This window comes from Montipora capricornis, chromosome 8, assembly GCF_036669925.1.
Source record: "Montipora capricornis isolate CH-2021 chromosome 8, ASM3666992v2, whole genome shotgun sequence".
NCBI classification, from domain to species: domain Eukaryota; kingdom Metazoa; phylum Cnidaria; class Anthozoa; order Scleractinia; family Acroporidae; genus Montipora; species Montipora capricornis.
The window spans coordinates 6877124-6892123 of NC_090890.1; the positions used below are offsets into that span (position 1 = coordinate 6877124).

The 15000-nt window shown below is 40.0% G+C and overlaps 2 protein-coding genes and 1 long non-coding RNA gene across 5 annotated transcripts in view; 1 reads left to right on the forward strand and 2 right to left on the reverse strand.

The window, feature by feature from the left end:
* LOC138059330 (3'-5' exoribonuclease HELZ2-like) overlaps positions 1-15000 on the reverse strand; it is a 349076-nt gene that overhangs the window by 20767 nt on the left and 313309 nt on the right. For all 3 annotated transcript variants that reach the window (XM_068904900.1, XM_068904902.1, XM_068904901.1), the window contains 6 exons: positions 11198-11468; positions 10343-10771; positions 9895-9973; positions 8125-9390; positions 4979-7584; positions 2354-2541 (listed from right to left, as the gene is read on the reverse strand). In XM_068904900.1, coding sequence (XP_068761001.1) covers positions 2354-2541; positions 4979-7584; positions 8125-9390; positions 9895-9973; positions 10343-10771; positions 11198-11468 — 4839 coding nt within the window. The remainder of the gene's footprint in view (positions 1-2353; positions 2542-4978; positions 7585-8124; positions 9391-9894; positions 9974-10342; positions 10772-11197; positions 11469-15000) is intronic.
* LOC138060615 (uncharacterized) lies at positions 11625-12709 on the forward strand. Its single transcript, XR_011134395.1, has 3 exons — positions 11625-11798; positions 11934-12018; positions 12526-12709. It is a non-coding gene; the product is annotated as an uncharacterized lncRNA (long non-coding RNA).
* The window catches only part of LOC138059642 (uncharacterized), a 1763-nt gene continuing 507 nt past the window's right edge, over positions 13745-15000 (reverse strand). Inside the window, exons 1-2 of the mRNA XM_068905256.1 lie at positions 14698-15000; positions 13745-14364 (exon numbers count right to left, since the gene is read on the reverse strand). The exon at positions 14698-15000 is cut by the window's right edge and continues 507 nt beyond it. Of these exons, the coding sequence (XP_068761357.1) occupies positions 13949-14364; positions 14698-15000 (719 nt within the window). The 3' untranslated portion in view covers positions 13745-13948. The remainder of the gene's footprint in view (positions 14365-14697) is intronic.

Sequence of the window (15000 nt, forward strand, 5' to 3'; positions counted from 1 at the left end):
TTTAAAGACTTCACCGTTGCTTGGTTCTCGCAGCAAATTTTGGACAATTTGTCAAACAGAAAACCGCACTTTAACCGCGTTTTCAAATTTTCGCAAATTTCTAAAAAAATAAGAATTGCTGGAACTTTTAAATGTGGTTCTTGAAAATAGTTCACTAAAGGGTATCTTTGGGCAAAATATGAGCTATCCCCCAAAATGGTCGTTGACGGACGATTCTCGATTCTTACAGGCAACCGTTCTTAAGATATACGACGGCGACGTCGACGAAAACTTTGCTTTTTGATAATATGTCTTTCCCGATTAGTCCATCTCGTTCATGTTCTACAATGTGGGCGAAATATCCTTAAAATCAACTGGTACGATTAATTGGTTTGAGAGTGAAAATAGAGAAGGAAAGATTCTCTCTTGCATGCTTACGTTGTCGTCAAAACCTCAAACTTGATGATTTGACGTCACTGTTTTACAGAGTACCGCAAAAATATCTGCCAAAATGCGTGCCGCAAGTGTAGCGCGATTATTTTTCCTCTTTTAATCAATGATATTATTGTTTTGTGCTGCCGTCGCCGACGTCGTTTCTTAAAGCTCGCTATATAGTGCTAATGTGACTATGTGGTTACATAGTCCCAAGGGAGACTTATAAATGACCGGGAGGTGCAGCATTTCAACGCCGGAAATAATCAAACGCCTCTTTTAACAAGACGTTCTCTGGTTAAAAATTTAAAAACACTGAGCTTTCGATTGCCGCTCTGCAATCTTTAAAAGATTGCAGACTGGCAACTTTTCAATTATGCCACCTGGTTACTCATCCCTTTTTAAAGCCTCTTTTAACGTTTCTACATTTTCTAGAGCATTTTAAGTAATCTTTAAATGCTTAATTTCAGAATGCTAAGGCAGTCAATAGCTACTCAAATATGGTGACAATTTGAACAACAAAAAATTCCAAACTCATTTGCCGAGTCGTTAAGTGCCCCTGGGACCAAAAAATCAATTCTTATTCTTATTTGGATTTCAAGACTATGTTAACTAAGCCTTGATTTCTAAATGATACCTGTTAATTTTAACGGGAATTTCCTAGTTAAATGGCTCGCTATTTCGAACTTTATGTTCTGTAGAGAGCGGGTTCAAGGGGAGAAAATGACATCAAAGGCTGACTTGTTTAATGCGTGTGTACGCCGCAGAATTAATATGCAGTTCGGGAGTTTTGGGCTTTCAGACTTTTAAACTCGCGTTTTGCATCTATAATAAGCTGCATGCACACGCTGAAATTTTGAGTTAGTGACTCACTTTTCCCTGGATCAAATCCTCTGAGGTCCAATCGGTCAGTTTTGATTGGAGTAATGGCGGATTGTAAAATACAAAACTTACACTCAACGTAAACGGTCTTAGGATAAAAATAAAAGCTCAAAAATTCGCCAGTTAGATGTTAAATAAACGCACTTTCAAAATCTTAAGAACAAAAGGGAAGTGATTTTTTTGATCACAGGGGCGCTTACTGAAAATATGTTGAAAGGTGCAGAGTTCTCTTTTGGGCAGAAGGCTTACATCATGATGTCACCAAATTTGTTATACTTCCTTATTAGCTTATTGCCCGTTGTTCTTAGAAGCACACCCAAAGGCAGGTTGATATTTTTAATCCCGGTGTTCTGGGAGTAAGCCCTCTTCCTTGAACTAATAGGACTTTATTTGACTTGACTTGATACAAATTATTTAAGTTCCTCCAAAGTGTAGGTAACTTTGTCAAATTTTAAGCCATTAGCCATCCAAAACTGCAGGTAATGAAAAATGGTTACAGCGCACTAAGATGGTTCTTGGTAACGAAGCTTTACCATTGTTTTGTAGTCATTATTGACGAAAAGACGTTAGGGTATTTAAGCTTCTAGAGTATTGCTTTAATTCATAAAATAGCATGTCTCTGCCACCCCTCCACTAAAACAAGAAAATAACTTAAAACCACAGAATATATTTTTTACAATAAAAATTGTTCCCAATTTTTCCAATGAAAGCGTTTGCATCTGAAATTTATAAATTTCAAAAACGCTCAGTTTGGTTTTCAAATTTTCCAGGCGTCGCCTTCTTGAATAATTGTAACACGTCGTGGTTGCCCTGTTGTTTAAATGATAGGGCAACCACGACACGTCGCAATTATTCAAGATGGCGGCGCCCGGGCAATTTGAAAGTGAAAGTAAGTGATACTAAAATTCACTTTTCTTCGACACAACACTTTTTTTTTAGAAAATTGTCGATCAAATTTGATTGCAAACATTATTTTATTCGGTTTACAATTACTCATTAGTCAGAGTGGATGTTCCCTTTAAAGTGCCTATCACCCCAATTCAGTGGGCTTACATTGTACCTTTGAGGAAGACTTCGGTGGATAATCTCAAGAGTACTCCTGTGACTGCTACCGTCGATAAGTCCGTCTGGTTCCTTTGAAGATGCCTGGTGCAGGTTCATTGTTATTTTAACCTTTTGCTTTGCTTCTAGGGCTTCTTTAATAATGCAGTGTCCTACCCAGAAGTCAGAACCGCAGTTTCTAGACATCTGAAAAAATAGGCAAAAATGTCACTAAAATATTGTACATATCGTAAATATCAATTTTCAGCTTTCAAGGAAATACACACCAATGAAAAGTAGATTACGGGTAGTCCCTTTTCATACTACTTTGTAGCCCTTTCCCACCTCGAGAGAGAAATCGTCAGTCGCTCACGACAATTAAGACAAAAAGAAATATAAACGACTTGACTAAATTTTTAACATACTAGATTTGCAGTTGCTACCTTTGTGATTTTTAATCATTCCCGTACATGATTTTCTTTTAAATCATGGTGAATATAGAGTTGCATTATATTATATGAAAAGTTTTCACCCCTAATCAAATAGTTACTTCTGATGCCCTCTATAGTTTTTTACCTTGTGTCGTGTTACTATTAATAGTAACCTTATAACTAAGGGCCTACTGACCTTTTTTGGGGGGCTGCGTTGCTAAGGATGTAATGGTAAAGTAAGTTGAGAGAATTTGGCATAATTTTGGTCAGTTTCCAACTTAAACCAATGACCCTAAATATGACGTCATCATGCCACACCCATGGTCACGTGACCAATAAAAGAAAGTTCTAAATTTGCCTACATGCTACACAATTTGGGTATTTAATCAGTGGTTTGATAATTTGTATTCGTTTTTGCATCCAGCCAAGCATGGTTTTCTTTTTATTTTAAAAAACGTTCTTTTTAAAGAAATAAACGATACTGAAATACCCATAACATTTTCAAAAAAGATGATTTGAAAAAAAAATGCTATGCTATAGTCTGTATTTGAGGGGGGGAACATGCCAAACAAAAAAAAAGGTTCAATTTAAAGATCGCCGGAAATTTAGCTTTTTCTCAAACTGAAAGTCAGTTCGTTTACGTATGCGCAGTTGATCTGAAAACGAGCGCGAGGAAGCGCGAAGGAAAACCTTCGATGCAAGCAATAGTTTCTGCGGTGATTTGTGCTTGTGAGAGGGTTTTCTGCCCAGTTCACGATATGGTGATGTCAGTCACCGGAAGTAACATTTCAATTGCTTAGCAACGCTCGAAAAATCCGTCTGTGGGCCCTTAAGCAAGGCGACGGCAACGGCTAACGAGAACGTTGTCTAAAAATATTATACAGTGTATTACTGTAATATTTTTGCGATTACTCTAAGTCGAGAGAGAACATTGAAAATTCATCGTCAGGTGCACTCGTCCACCACGTGACCTCAAATTTGATCATTTCACGTCGTTGTCAAGACGAGAACGGCAAAGAAATTTATCAAATTGTAAAACGCACGTGCAGGGCGTGCAGAACTGTTGATTTCTGTAATTAAACCTATTGTTTTGTCGTTCTCTTAGCCGTCGTCGTAGGCCTTGCTTAAAGGTCCTTAAAGGCGGCGAAAGACGAGATACAAAAACCCTCAACTTGTCGCGCAACATCATTTCCTTGCAAGTTTTGGTCGATGTTTCGCGTTTTTCACATTGCGTGGTCAACTTGAGCCGCAACAAAACATTTGTTGCGGGTTAAAGAAATGCAAGGCGCTGATTAGTTGATTTGATAGTACACGAGCACATTTGTCGCGCCACAAGTTGTGAGCTTGATGAAAAACGAGCAACAAAGCCAAAGTTTATTGCTCAGAGTAGACCCGCGCTCTACTTTTCGCAACAACTTCCTTCAACCCGCAACAAATGTTTTTGTTGCGCGACAAGTTGATCATGCAAGGAGAAAAACGGGAGACATCGACCCAAACTTGCAACGAGACAATGTTGCGCGCCAAGTTTAGGGTTTTTTGTGTCTCGTATTTCGCCGCCTTAAGGAAGGACGACGACGACGGCTACAAGAACGTTGTAAAAAAATATCATTTCCCGTTTTTGTAATAATTTTGCTATAACTGCAAGTCGTTCAGCATGGAAAGTGTGTATCAACATTCCAGAAACAAAACGGTGTGGATGTTTGGAGAGGAATTTGAGACTTCATCGTCAGGTGCTCGCGGCCTCCTCATAACCTCGAATTTGGTCAATTTTTGTCGTTGTCAGAACGAGAACGACTAAGATATGTACCAACTTGTAATTATAAAACGCACTAAGTCTTGCAGGGCGTGCAGAGCCTTTGCTTTTGTTCATTAAGTCTATTGTTTCATGGCGATCTCGTGGCCGTCCTGGTCGCCCTTGCTTAATTAAGCCCCCTATTTATCCGTGTAGCGCGCGACGCGAAAATAAAAACAAACAAATAAAATGAAAACGCAACCCTCTATAGTTTCCACATTTTGCACGGCAAAGCGATCGAGGGACAACTTGCTCAAAGCAGAGACTAAAACATGTGATGATTGCTTATTCAAAATCATGGTTTTTACGCATTAACCTTTAAATAATACCCGACTAGGATATGAAGTGCAATATAAAAAAGGCTCGATTTGAGTACCCAGTCATCCGTTAAGATGTGTGCGGTAATCTGGCTGTAACTCACCTTATCTTTATCTTCACTGGAAGCCGATGTTTCCGTTTTGGAATAAGGGACAAGAGCACACACCAGATCCCCAGGATGAAATTCCAGTTGACGATCACGGCAGTAGAACCCTGGAAGAGATACTGTGCCATGGAGAACACCTTTCTCCTTCTTCCATTCAATGCTAACTTGTTCAATAACGAACCCGTCATTCTCTTTGACAGCCCCTGTGGCGGCTTCCATCGCAAGAACAGGCTTCCAAGCCTGAATGTACTCGTCAATCGTTTCATACCGCTCTCTAGACGCCTGGTGCCTAGCTGTATGTGCAAACGATTCGTGTGGGTATCTTCGGTGCTCGATACAGATATTAAGGTGCGGGTTTACCTTGAACAACTGAATATCAGGCACCAGAATTCCTCGTATCATATGAGGGCAGAGTTGCACAGGGAAGAAATCGTATTTTTTCATTATCAACGTCTTCTCATAATAATGAGCGTTTGGATCGCTGGAAAACTGAGAAGCAGAGTCGCCGAAATGAGGATGCTTGTAAGGCCCGACTTTGTCAGAAAATGCGGGTTTTTGAGGTTCTTCCACTTCACGCAATGGTGACTTGATTTTCAGGCGAGCGTCAATTTGCTTGATTATGGTTGCAAGACTGCTTTCGTCGTTTGACCTAACAGCATCCATAATACGAAGCCAATCATCGGAAGGAATTTCCAGTACCGAATCCAGAGTGTGACAGTAGGTTTCGTCACCTTCCCCGTTAAAAGAGCTGTTGGAATCTGGTGCTTTGTACTTTCTAAACCTCCACTTAAGTGTGACGTCGAAGTCTTCCTGTTGTTTTAGCTCCACCGGGTTGAGGTGAGCTAGGAGCAACCGCTTTTGTTTCCCTGCGAGGTGATCGTCTTCTGGCTTTACAATATGAAGACTCGTGGAATTCCGATCAATTGATTCAATAAAAGCACACGTTTCCTGGCAACGCTGTTGAAGCCTTGACGCCATACGTATTCTTTTACAATCCCTATCAAATTTGCGCGAGTTTTCGTGCATATAATTGGAGCGGCGACAAACTTTTGAAATCTCATTCTTTGATATGTTTCCACCATATGGGCTACCCGACTGCAAACCGAGAAGACGACGATGGACTACGATATCCATGTATCTTCTGATTGGGGACGTAAACTGTGTGTAAGATCGCATACCGAGTGAATAGTGCTGAATATTTGCAGGGGGCGTGTCACCTTCACAGACAAACTTCGCCCCGGACTGAATCCGTCGGAAATGGGATCGTGCTGCCGCAAGTTGAGGGTGGTTCGCTTCATTGCAAATCAGTTTATAAACCTTGGCCATGTCACAGGACACCACACCCTCATAAATTGCACTCCAAACCCAGCTTTGGATTTTAAAAGCGGTCTTCTCAGAATTCAGTAGCTCAAGGGACTGTGAATTCCCCTGCAAGACCTTTGAATAATGAAATGATAATCTAGCGCATTTACGGTGCTTCTCGATCCATTCACCCAGTTTTTGGTCCTTGGGAGGCAGCTGAATTCTCAAAGGCGCCAAGTCGGAGTTTTTTTCTGAAAGAATCTTTGCAACTTCCTCGTTGGCTAGAAGCATCATTTCCTCGATCATTTCATGTGCCTCAAAACTTTCTTCAATCCCTTCGTTTTGCCAGTGATCAAAAGCACTGTCTCCCAACCTTTCACGCCTTCTTTTCTGGGCGAGTGAGCTTAACTGCCTGATCTTTTCTGGAATATTTATAGGCACGTTTCTGATGTTCTCTTCCCTTTTCTCTATGATTCCTTGAGTTTCAATGTAATTCAGGCGGCAGCAAGACGTGACGATCGTGCGTTTCACGTTTGGCTCTTTGGTGATCCTTCCTTCCTCGTCGAGCGTCACGAAAACAGACACTGCCAGACGATCCTTTTCTGGTAAAAGACTGCAGTGACTTTCACTTAGCTCTCGCGGCAGCATGGGAATATTTTCTTCTTCTTCACCAGGGTAATATGATGTGCAACGCAAAAATGCTTCCTGATCAAGTGGAGAGTCTGGCTGAACAAAAAAACTGACATCCGCAATGTGGATTCCTATTAGAAAGGTGGATAAGGAGATTTCCTCTATGGTCAGGGCATCATCCAGATCCAAAGACTTCGGAGAATCGATAGTAAAGGCTTCGCCAACCTTAGGGCGACTGGAGTACTCTTTTTTAGGAATGGACCAATTGGATGGAAAGTTTTCCGTTACATATTTCAACGTATCTTTTTTGAAAGCCCTCCTAATTCCACGCTCGGCATACGAAATCTGCATGCTACTTTTCAAGTCTTCTCCTCGAGGCAATTCCCTAACTACCATTGCCAAAGGGTAGCGGCAATCTCGTCTCCACTGAAGGTATCTCACAACAAACAGGAACTTTCCACTGAGTACATCTTCTTTTTTCAATATTCTGACCTTAGTGGCTCTGTTATTTTGATCTTTCTTGTAGATCGGTATACCTTCACATCCCCTATCTGTAAGATTTACCAGTTTTGTGGCCGACTTGTTGATGGGCACCATTACGGTAGGGTTTTCGTAATTTGTAGTGCAGACGAATTGGCGTTCATGTGGACTTATGATGTGTTCTAGAACCCCTGTTAACAAGAAATTCATGACCCGTTAATCATTATCTAATATAAAATGTTAGCTCTGAGCTACTGCTTAGAGTCCATGGTCCATGGGCGACCGTCAACCCTTACTCCGTATTTAAAAATCAGATGCGGGTGACGTTTCGACGTTCTCGAATGTCATTTGTCAAATCGAAAGAAGAAGGAATAAGTTCCTTTTACAGTGAAATGTTCCAAGAAGTCATTAAAAGCCAGAAAATTCCCTTTTAGTTGCTCAACAACATACAAGAAATGAAACGTGTCTGTGTCTTCTCTTAAGTTTAAAATATCCTTCCCACTTACATCTCACAAATCAGTAAGGACTTCCGTCTTACACAGACCTTACATTATTACGGCCCTTCATATTAAACTGCTCATGCTAATTTTCAGCGATAGTCGTTTTCAGGTATCATCCGGTAATAGCAACTCGTTTCTTAGTGTCCCTCTTAATGTGCGTTCCTAATACTCAAATTGATTTTTGGTAATTTTCTATCGGCAGTTTAGTCCTGTGAAATAGTTAGAACTTACCAACGATTTTTCCTTGGATCTTTGGCTCATTTTCATCTACCTTTGAGCTGTCTGTCTTGGTAGGATTAAGAAGCTCTAAAACGATCTTGTCTCTGTCAAAGGCCTGGCGAACTCTTCCCTTGATTTGGATGTCCGGAGTTGTTGTGTCTTCAACCTCCGCATATCCTAATTGGGAATTTTCAGGACTTAAGCGAAGATTGCAGACAATGTACTTTTGAGGTTCTTTTCGTCGAAGTTCCCAAAGGACAGAAGGATCTAAGAATTCCTGCTCCTTTGCAGAAGCTATAATTCGCTGAGCCCTTTCAGAGGGAGACTTGTAAAGGCCGAGGTTTGTAAGACGCACTTCAACTCGACCGTTGACAACCCGGATTTCAGGGCACAGATCTGTCAATTCCCCCATGGCTTTAAATGCGTGATACTGCACCTTCTCAGAGGAATGTACTCTGAGGGCTTTGGATCTGGAAGCTTCTAGTGGTGGGAATTCAGAATCTTGAAACATTCCTCTCCTATCATCGTCTAGTTGTATGGTTCTTTCGCATTCTCTTACAAAAGCTAAAATGATTTCATCTATATCTCTGGGAAGCAAAGTCTCATCATCGATAAAGTCATCTTGGAGGTCCTCAATCTCTAGATTCCCCTTTTCAGCCTCATTTTCTCCCTCTTCTTCATCTTGGACTTCAGTCTTTTCCCCTTTTCCTCCTTGTTCGTGCTCGTTGGCAGCCATGGTGGAACATGACCAGTCTTGCCTATTCTGCTCAACATCTATTTCGTTGTCTTCTTCTTTTCTCTCCTGCACAACATTTGAGCCATTTTCTTCATCTCCAGTTGTTTCAACAGCTTCCTGACAACTGAAATCATTATGTTCTTCACATGGGCTGGAGTCAACTTTTGTTGCTGGCATTGATGAACATTTTGGAACAAACGACTGTGTATCGGGGTTGAGCTGAATGCTGGCGATGGCGGCGTTTATTTCGGTCTCAAGTTGAGCCATTGTTGTACCATAGAGTCCATGATTTTGATTGCATCTTTTTATGAAGTCTTTCCAAATGATGCGACAGTTCCCAACAGTACAAAGCGATACGGGATCACCGACAACGGCCACCAAACATCTCGCCCTTGTGACCGCTGTGTTCAATAGTTTTGGATCAGTCAAAAATTCCCAGTACAATTGTCGATCAACTCCACTTTCCTTTAGCTCCTGCTCCTGCGGCTTGCAGGTGTGAAATGTACGGACGGTGCTAATAAAAAGCACTCGGAATTCCTCCCCTGTTATAAAATAAGTAAGGAAAATAACTCAGGGCGTAGTTGATTCAGTGGAGAGATTCAGCAGCAGGTGTCAAGTAACTTTTCAAAAGAGAGACACGAGTTAGAATAACATAACTTTCATTCTTTTATGACAAGCAACAGCACGCCGTTTCGCCTTTGCCGTGCCACGTAAGCACGATGCTTAATCTCTTTAGTATTAGTTTGGTCACGTAAATTTTTATTCTGTCGCTGTCTTTGTCTGTCACAATGTGAAACATCCAGTGTGTTGGAATTATTGGAAAATTTTGCTTTTGTTTCCACATTAAATCATATTGAATGTGCCACCAATTTCGAGAAATAGTTTGCCTCGATTCGTTAATCACGAAAAAGACACTTTATCTCTCTGTTCTAGTTCCGCATATTGTATAGGATTTTGACAGTCGAATTTGTTAGTCGGTCAAAATGGAGTAAATTATTGTCTTCTAACTTGACAAAGAAGTATGAACATCTGCATGCTCGCATTACCTTGGACATTATGGATTGTATCCACCTTCACATCCGTAAAAGCTCTTTCCTTACTCAGTCTATTTCGAATGGCTTGGACCTTTAAATGGCAAATAAAATGTTTTAATATTTACGAGATGTCATTCATTCGTTTCTTCGTTCGTTTGATCATTCGCTCGTTCATTCAATCGTTTGTTTGTTCTTTCAACATCCATCCATTTATCAATCCATGCATTCGTACATGCGTACATTTACGAATTATCTTCGCGTTCTCTTTGGCTGTAAAAGCGTGAGTGTGAAAGTATGAATTGGTGATTCGTGAAATTTAAAAAAAAAATTAAGTTGACACCTATTTAATTAAATATACGCGTGCAGCCATATCATTTACGGTCGTCAGCTGGCTATGGAGTGTATAACTCATACAATATCTGCGGTCAGGGAAACGTTTCCCAAAAATTCATAGTCTTACCTGGTAACGGTAGGAGGATAGAACTGCGATCTCAGATAACTTCTTCTGGCCCCATTCATAAGTCGGCCAGTTGTTTGCAACTTCTTTCACTCTTTTGACGACCTCATCAACCTCGGACAGGTTGGTATAGGAATTATCGTGCTCTTTCTTTTCCCTTCCGCGCGCCGAAAAGAACAGCAAAGGACCGTACTTTGGGTGTGCTGGCTGCATTTGACAACCTCGAGCAATCAGTTTATCACCATAAAAGTTGTACGAAGGAAACTTGAGAATTTCTTCGTGGCAGCGATAATTCTCAGTTAGAAACAACACATTGGATTGCCGCCTTAAATGTTCTTCTTCTTCTGCGCTGTACTGGTCAAACAGGCGTTCTGCCAAGGATTTTTGCAGTCCTAGTTGTCTTGCCTGCGGTGAATAAACCTCTGGGCTCATCTGAAAAAAGAAAGAGGTGGGCGGATATATGGTCGATAATAGTAGTCTTTGTTTTGGAATAAATACCCAACCAGTTGACACTTCCAGTTAGATATTTCAAGTAATACTACATGATGACAGCAAATACCGCACAGATGGCAACCCGAAAAGATATTTGACTGAAAGCAGAGAAAAGAGTGGTTAGCGCATGTTATCAGTTCTAAATCTTAGGTTATGTTAGTCTGAAGGCTATTTTATAACTTGAGGTTATGCTTCTTCCAATAAAAGGTCGGTCCTGTGCATTTTCTTGCTGCGCAAAGTGTGTTGGGTATTGAAGAGAAGGGGGTAGCAATAGAAGTGAATGACGCACGAAATTTGTTTCCTAAACCTGAGCAGATTTATCCTAATATTGTTTACTGTTCCATCTTCTAAACACTAAACAGTTACCTGCATGTGATCTCCAGTAAAAACAACTTTTGTGTTAGGACCAGCGAAGACCAGCGGTGTCAAAGCCTCGGGTTCAAGTGCTTGAGCGGCCTCATCAATTAGAATGTAAGTGAAGAAACCGTGGAAAACATGCAGGTCTAGAAGCACTTTAGATGTACTCAGAGTAGTGATTATTACTCGATGTTCAACAAGGTCATCTCGAGAAGGAAGCTTGAACTCCCCCTTTTTGATCAAACAGTAATTTCTCGCTACTTCGGATGCAGTCTCCAACCTAGAAAAAATGCTCAAGTTGTCAACAAACGACGATTTGATCCTCGGCCCTTTTTACGGAAGAGTATGTGAGCGTTTTGACAGAAAAAGAATTCCAACTTTACAACTGACAAGTCTAAATTTGGGAATAGTGATATTACGTATTATCATCAACATTAGGGACCTTAAGCACCGGACAAATCTATGACGCGGACGTGGACCGGAAAGGCAGGCCTGCATAATTAACTTTGGTTGCCCCTGGTTACCGTTCTGGCCTCTCGTCTTGTCGACGTTCCCGACGACAAACTGCGGCAAGTACCGTTACGTTGAAACGGCAGTCTATTTTTCGATAGTAAGTTTCCTTAAAGTAAGAGAAAACTAAATAGAACCCATTATTAATACCAAAGAATGTTGATTTATTATCATAAATCCATGTAACTCAATTATTGAGTCGAAAAATCACCCTCACTGTTTGTTTACTTTTTAGCCGTGCCGAAAATTATGGCGGATAATTCATCAGTGAAAATTATGGCGGAGAATTCATCAGTAAAAAGCACTTGTTGTCCTCCAAGGTTTGCTTAATTTTTCCTATGTTTTAGACTAGTTATCATTTAGTGTTTTAATGGCTGTCTTAGTTTAAACAAGTGATATGTAGTTTTGAAAGGAGAAAGAAACCATTGGCATTGTAAATTATTGTAACTAGCGCTTTTCGAATTTTCTTGCTCATCTATACGAAACTTCCGAGTTATGTAACCTACCGGCTAAATGCGCAAAATAACCTCTCGTGTGGTTATTGTTTTTCGGCTGGCTTTCCGTTAATTTTAAGTGTTGTTCCCGTTTAATAATTTCTCATTTCGTTCGTAGTTTGGGAATCGCTAGTTGTTTCTTGCAACCGCACGTTACAGTGCAATAACAAACCACTGGATTAATTGCATTCCAATCGGGCAGTGTTATGATTAACAGACGAGGAAACTTACAAATTCAGTACTATTCTACATATACCATTTTTTTTAACCCGACCAGCCAGACTATAATTATCTTGCATAGAATAAAACGTTCGTTTGCTTTTTTCTTTTTAGTTTCAAAAGGAACATGATGTGGACAGAAAAGCATGATATGTTGTTATGCAGAGAAATTATAACAACTGACCCATTTACCGATATAAAAAAGGGAACCACTCAGAGAAGTGCTAAATGGGCAGCAGTTGCTGAAGCCCTTGTTACTGTGAAGGATATCGATGTCCCATTTAGAGTAGACAAAAGGGAGGTAAGAGACAGGTAGGATCACACATTTTCTAAGTGAAATTTAATACCTCTATATCATGCTCAAAAGTGAACAAAACAAAAACAAACGAAAAATAAAAATGTAATGCAATGTACTTAACTTTAAATGCCCTTGGTGTGCCACACAAACCATTTTGCATAGATAGTCAGATTGTTTGTAGCTAACCTGTGAGAGGAATTTTTCGTGAAACTGAAAAAATCCTTTACTTCTTGTTACAGATATAACCTCCGTGCAGAAAGGATGAGAGTAAAAATAAAAAATGAAGAAAAGGCAAGTGGCATTTCGCCCACAAGATCAGAAGTAGAAGAGGCACTTGAAAATCTCATTGAGAAAGAGGGTGCTTCTGACGAAATCCACAAAAACAACATGAATAGGAAAGATGACATGGCAGAGAGGGAAAAGGCAGAAGAGGTAAGGACGATGGCCATGGAGAGTCTGGGGACCACAAAGAGAAGGAAAGAGGATCAAAAAGAAAATTCTGTGGACTGCAAACAACCTAAAAAAGACGCTCTACTGGAAGTGAGACCGTGGCCTTCCTGCGGGAAAAGAGCGAAAAAGAAAGACAGGGGAGGGCAGAAGAGATGGAGCTAAGGAAGGCTCAGTTGGAGCTTGAACAAAAAAAACAATGATTTTTTGCAATTGTTGCAACAGCAACAACAACAACAAAGGCAAGGTTTTGCAATGCTGTTCCAGCAACAACAGCAAGCTGATCTTTTGTTGAAACTTTTCGACAAAGTAGAAAAAAAGTATTTTTTTTATCTTTCTGAGCTGATGATGAACTTGTCATTTAATTCTTCCTAGCAGCCATGAAAAACCAAATTTTGTACTGTTATGTCAATGCAATTAAGTTGTTGAGATATTTTTATGCATGTGATAAATTATTTTGGATGGCAATAAAATAATATTATTAATTATTACTGTGCTTGAGTGAACTGCCTTAAAAGCTAATATTTGATAAAAACTTATCGTGTTCAGATATATGGCAAAAAAGACACAAACACCATTAGGCCAGGCTAGCTAGAATCACCTCATATTCAATAATATTAACATTGTTAATGATGGTCTTATAAAATTCTTTCTACTTTTTATATTACAAATAAGACCACAGAAATGAATCAAAAGCTCCTGTAGCATTCTTAGTAACTACTATAGACATAGTTTCTTTCTTATTGATGTCTCTTAGACCTTATTCAGTCTATGTAGTAGTCTTCCATGCAGTTAGCGTAAGTAGTCTTCCAAAACTGGTGGCTGAACATCAAAATATTCAGCTGTAAGGTTACCATATAGGGATGTCAGACAGTTCCGTAATATGGCACCTACAATGTACATTTCTCCTACAGCACTCAAACCAATCTTCAAGTTTTTCTTGAAGTCAAGAAATTTAAAATCATTTATGACGTCCCCAAAAATCCACTCCACTGACATTCGCACTTTACTCATTGACTTGTTGAACAACTCCATTTGTTGAGTGAGTCTTGCTGTGTTTCTGAATGGGGCTTGCAAATGTATCCTTAATGGATATGCTGGATCACCATATATGCAGAGGGGTACTCCCATGGGTGAAAATGCATACATGTTTAAGTCACGCAGAAAACTTGACTCTGCCAACATAGCTGCATCATGCATCTTCCCCTCTGAAAAGAAAAATAATCATGCAAAGATGAATATATGTCACACAGGTCACATGTTCTAAAACATAAGACCTGACAATCATAGTTGCCTTAAAAGGACCCTAATGGGCTACATTCTCTGAGGGAACAGGTACACTCGATCACCGCAGGTGGTCCATTTTTTATCATTTAATTTTATCTTTCAGTGACCTTCAAGGCTTTATGCTTCCCAAGCAATGCCCTTCTATTTTGTTAAAAATTCATCATTGCCAACAGTTAATTAAAACAAAATATTAAAATCATTGGTGTCTACAAAGGGGAGTGAGCTGAGGTATGTGAGTAGAAATTCACTCTTACCTACTGGGCCAAAAAGATTGGCAATGATTCCATTAGGCAAACTCACAGACTGGAACTTAAGGGCATGCACCCTTTTATGTCCGTTGTAAACTAGCCTTTGGTCTTTTCCTGGACGACTGATTGCAAGCACAGTTCCGTCTATGAATCCGAAACAATTATCAAGAGCAGTGCCAGCACGGTGAATTGCATTTGCGTACTCTTGCAAAGAGACAGGGCTTAAAAGGAATTGATTCCACTGGGTTAATCTCTGTTGGTGATTGTTGTAAATAAAATTCATAACTTCTTTGGTGATCATGCTTATAA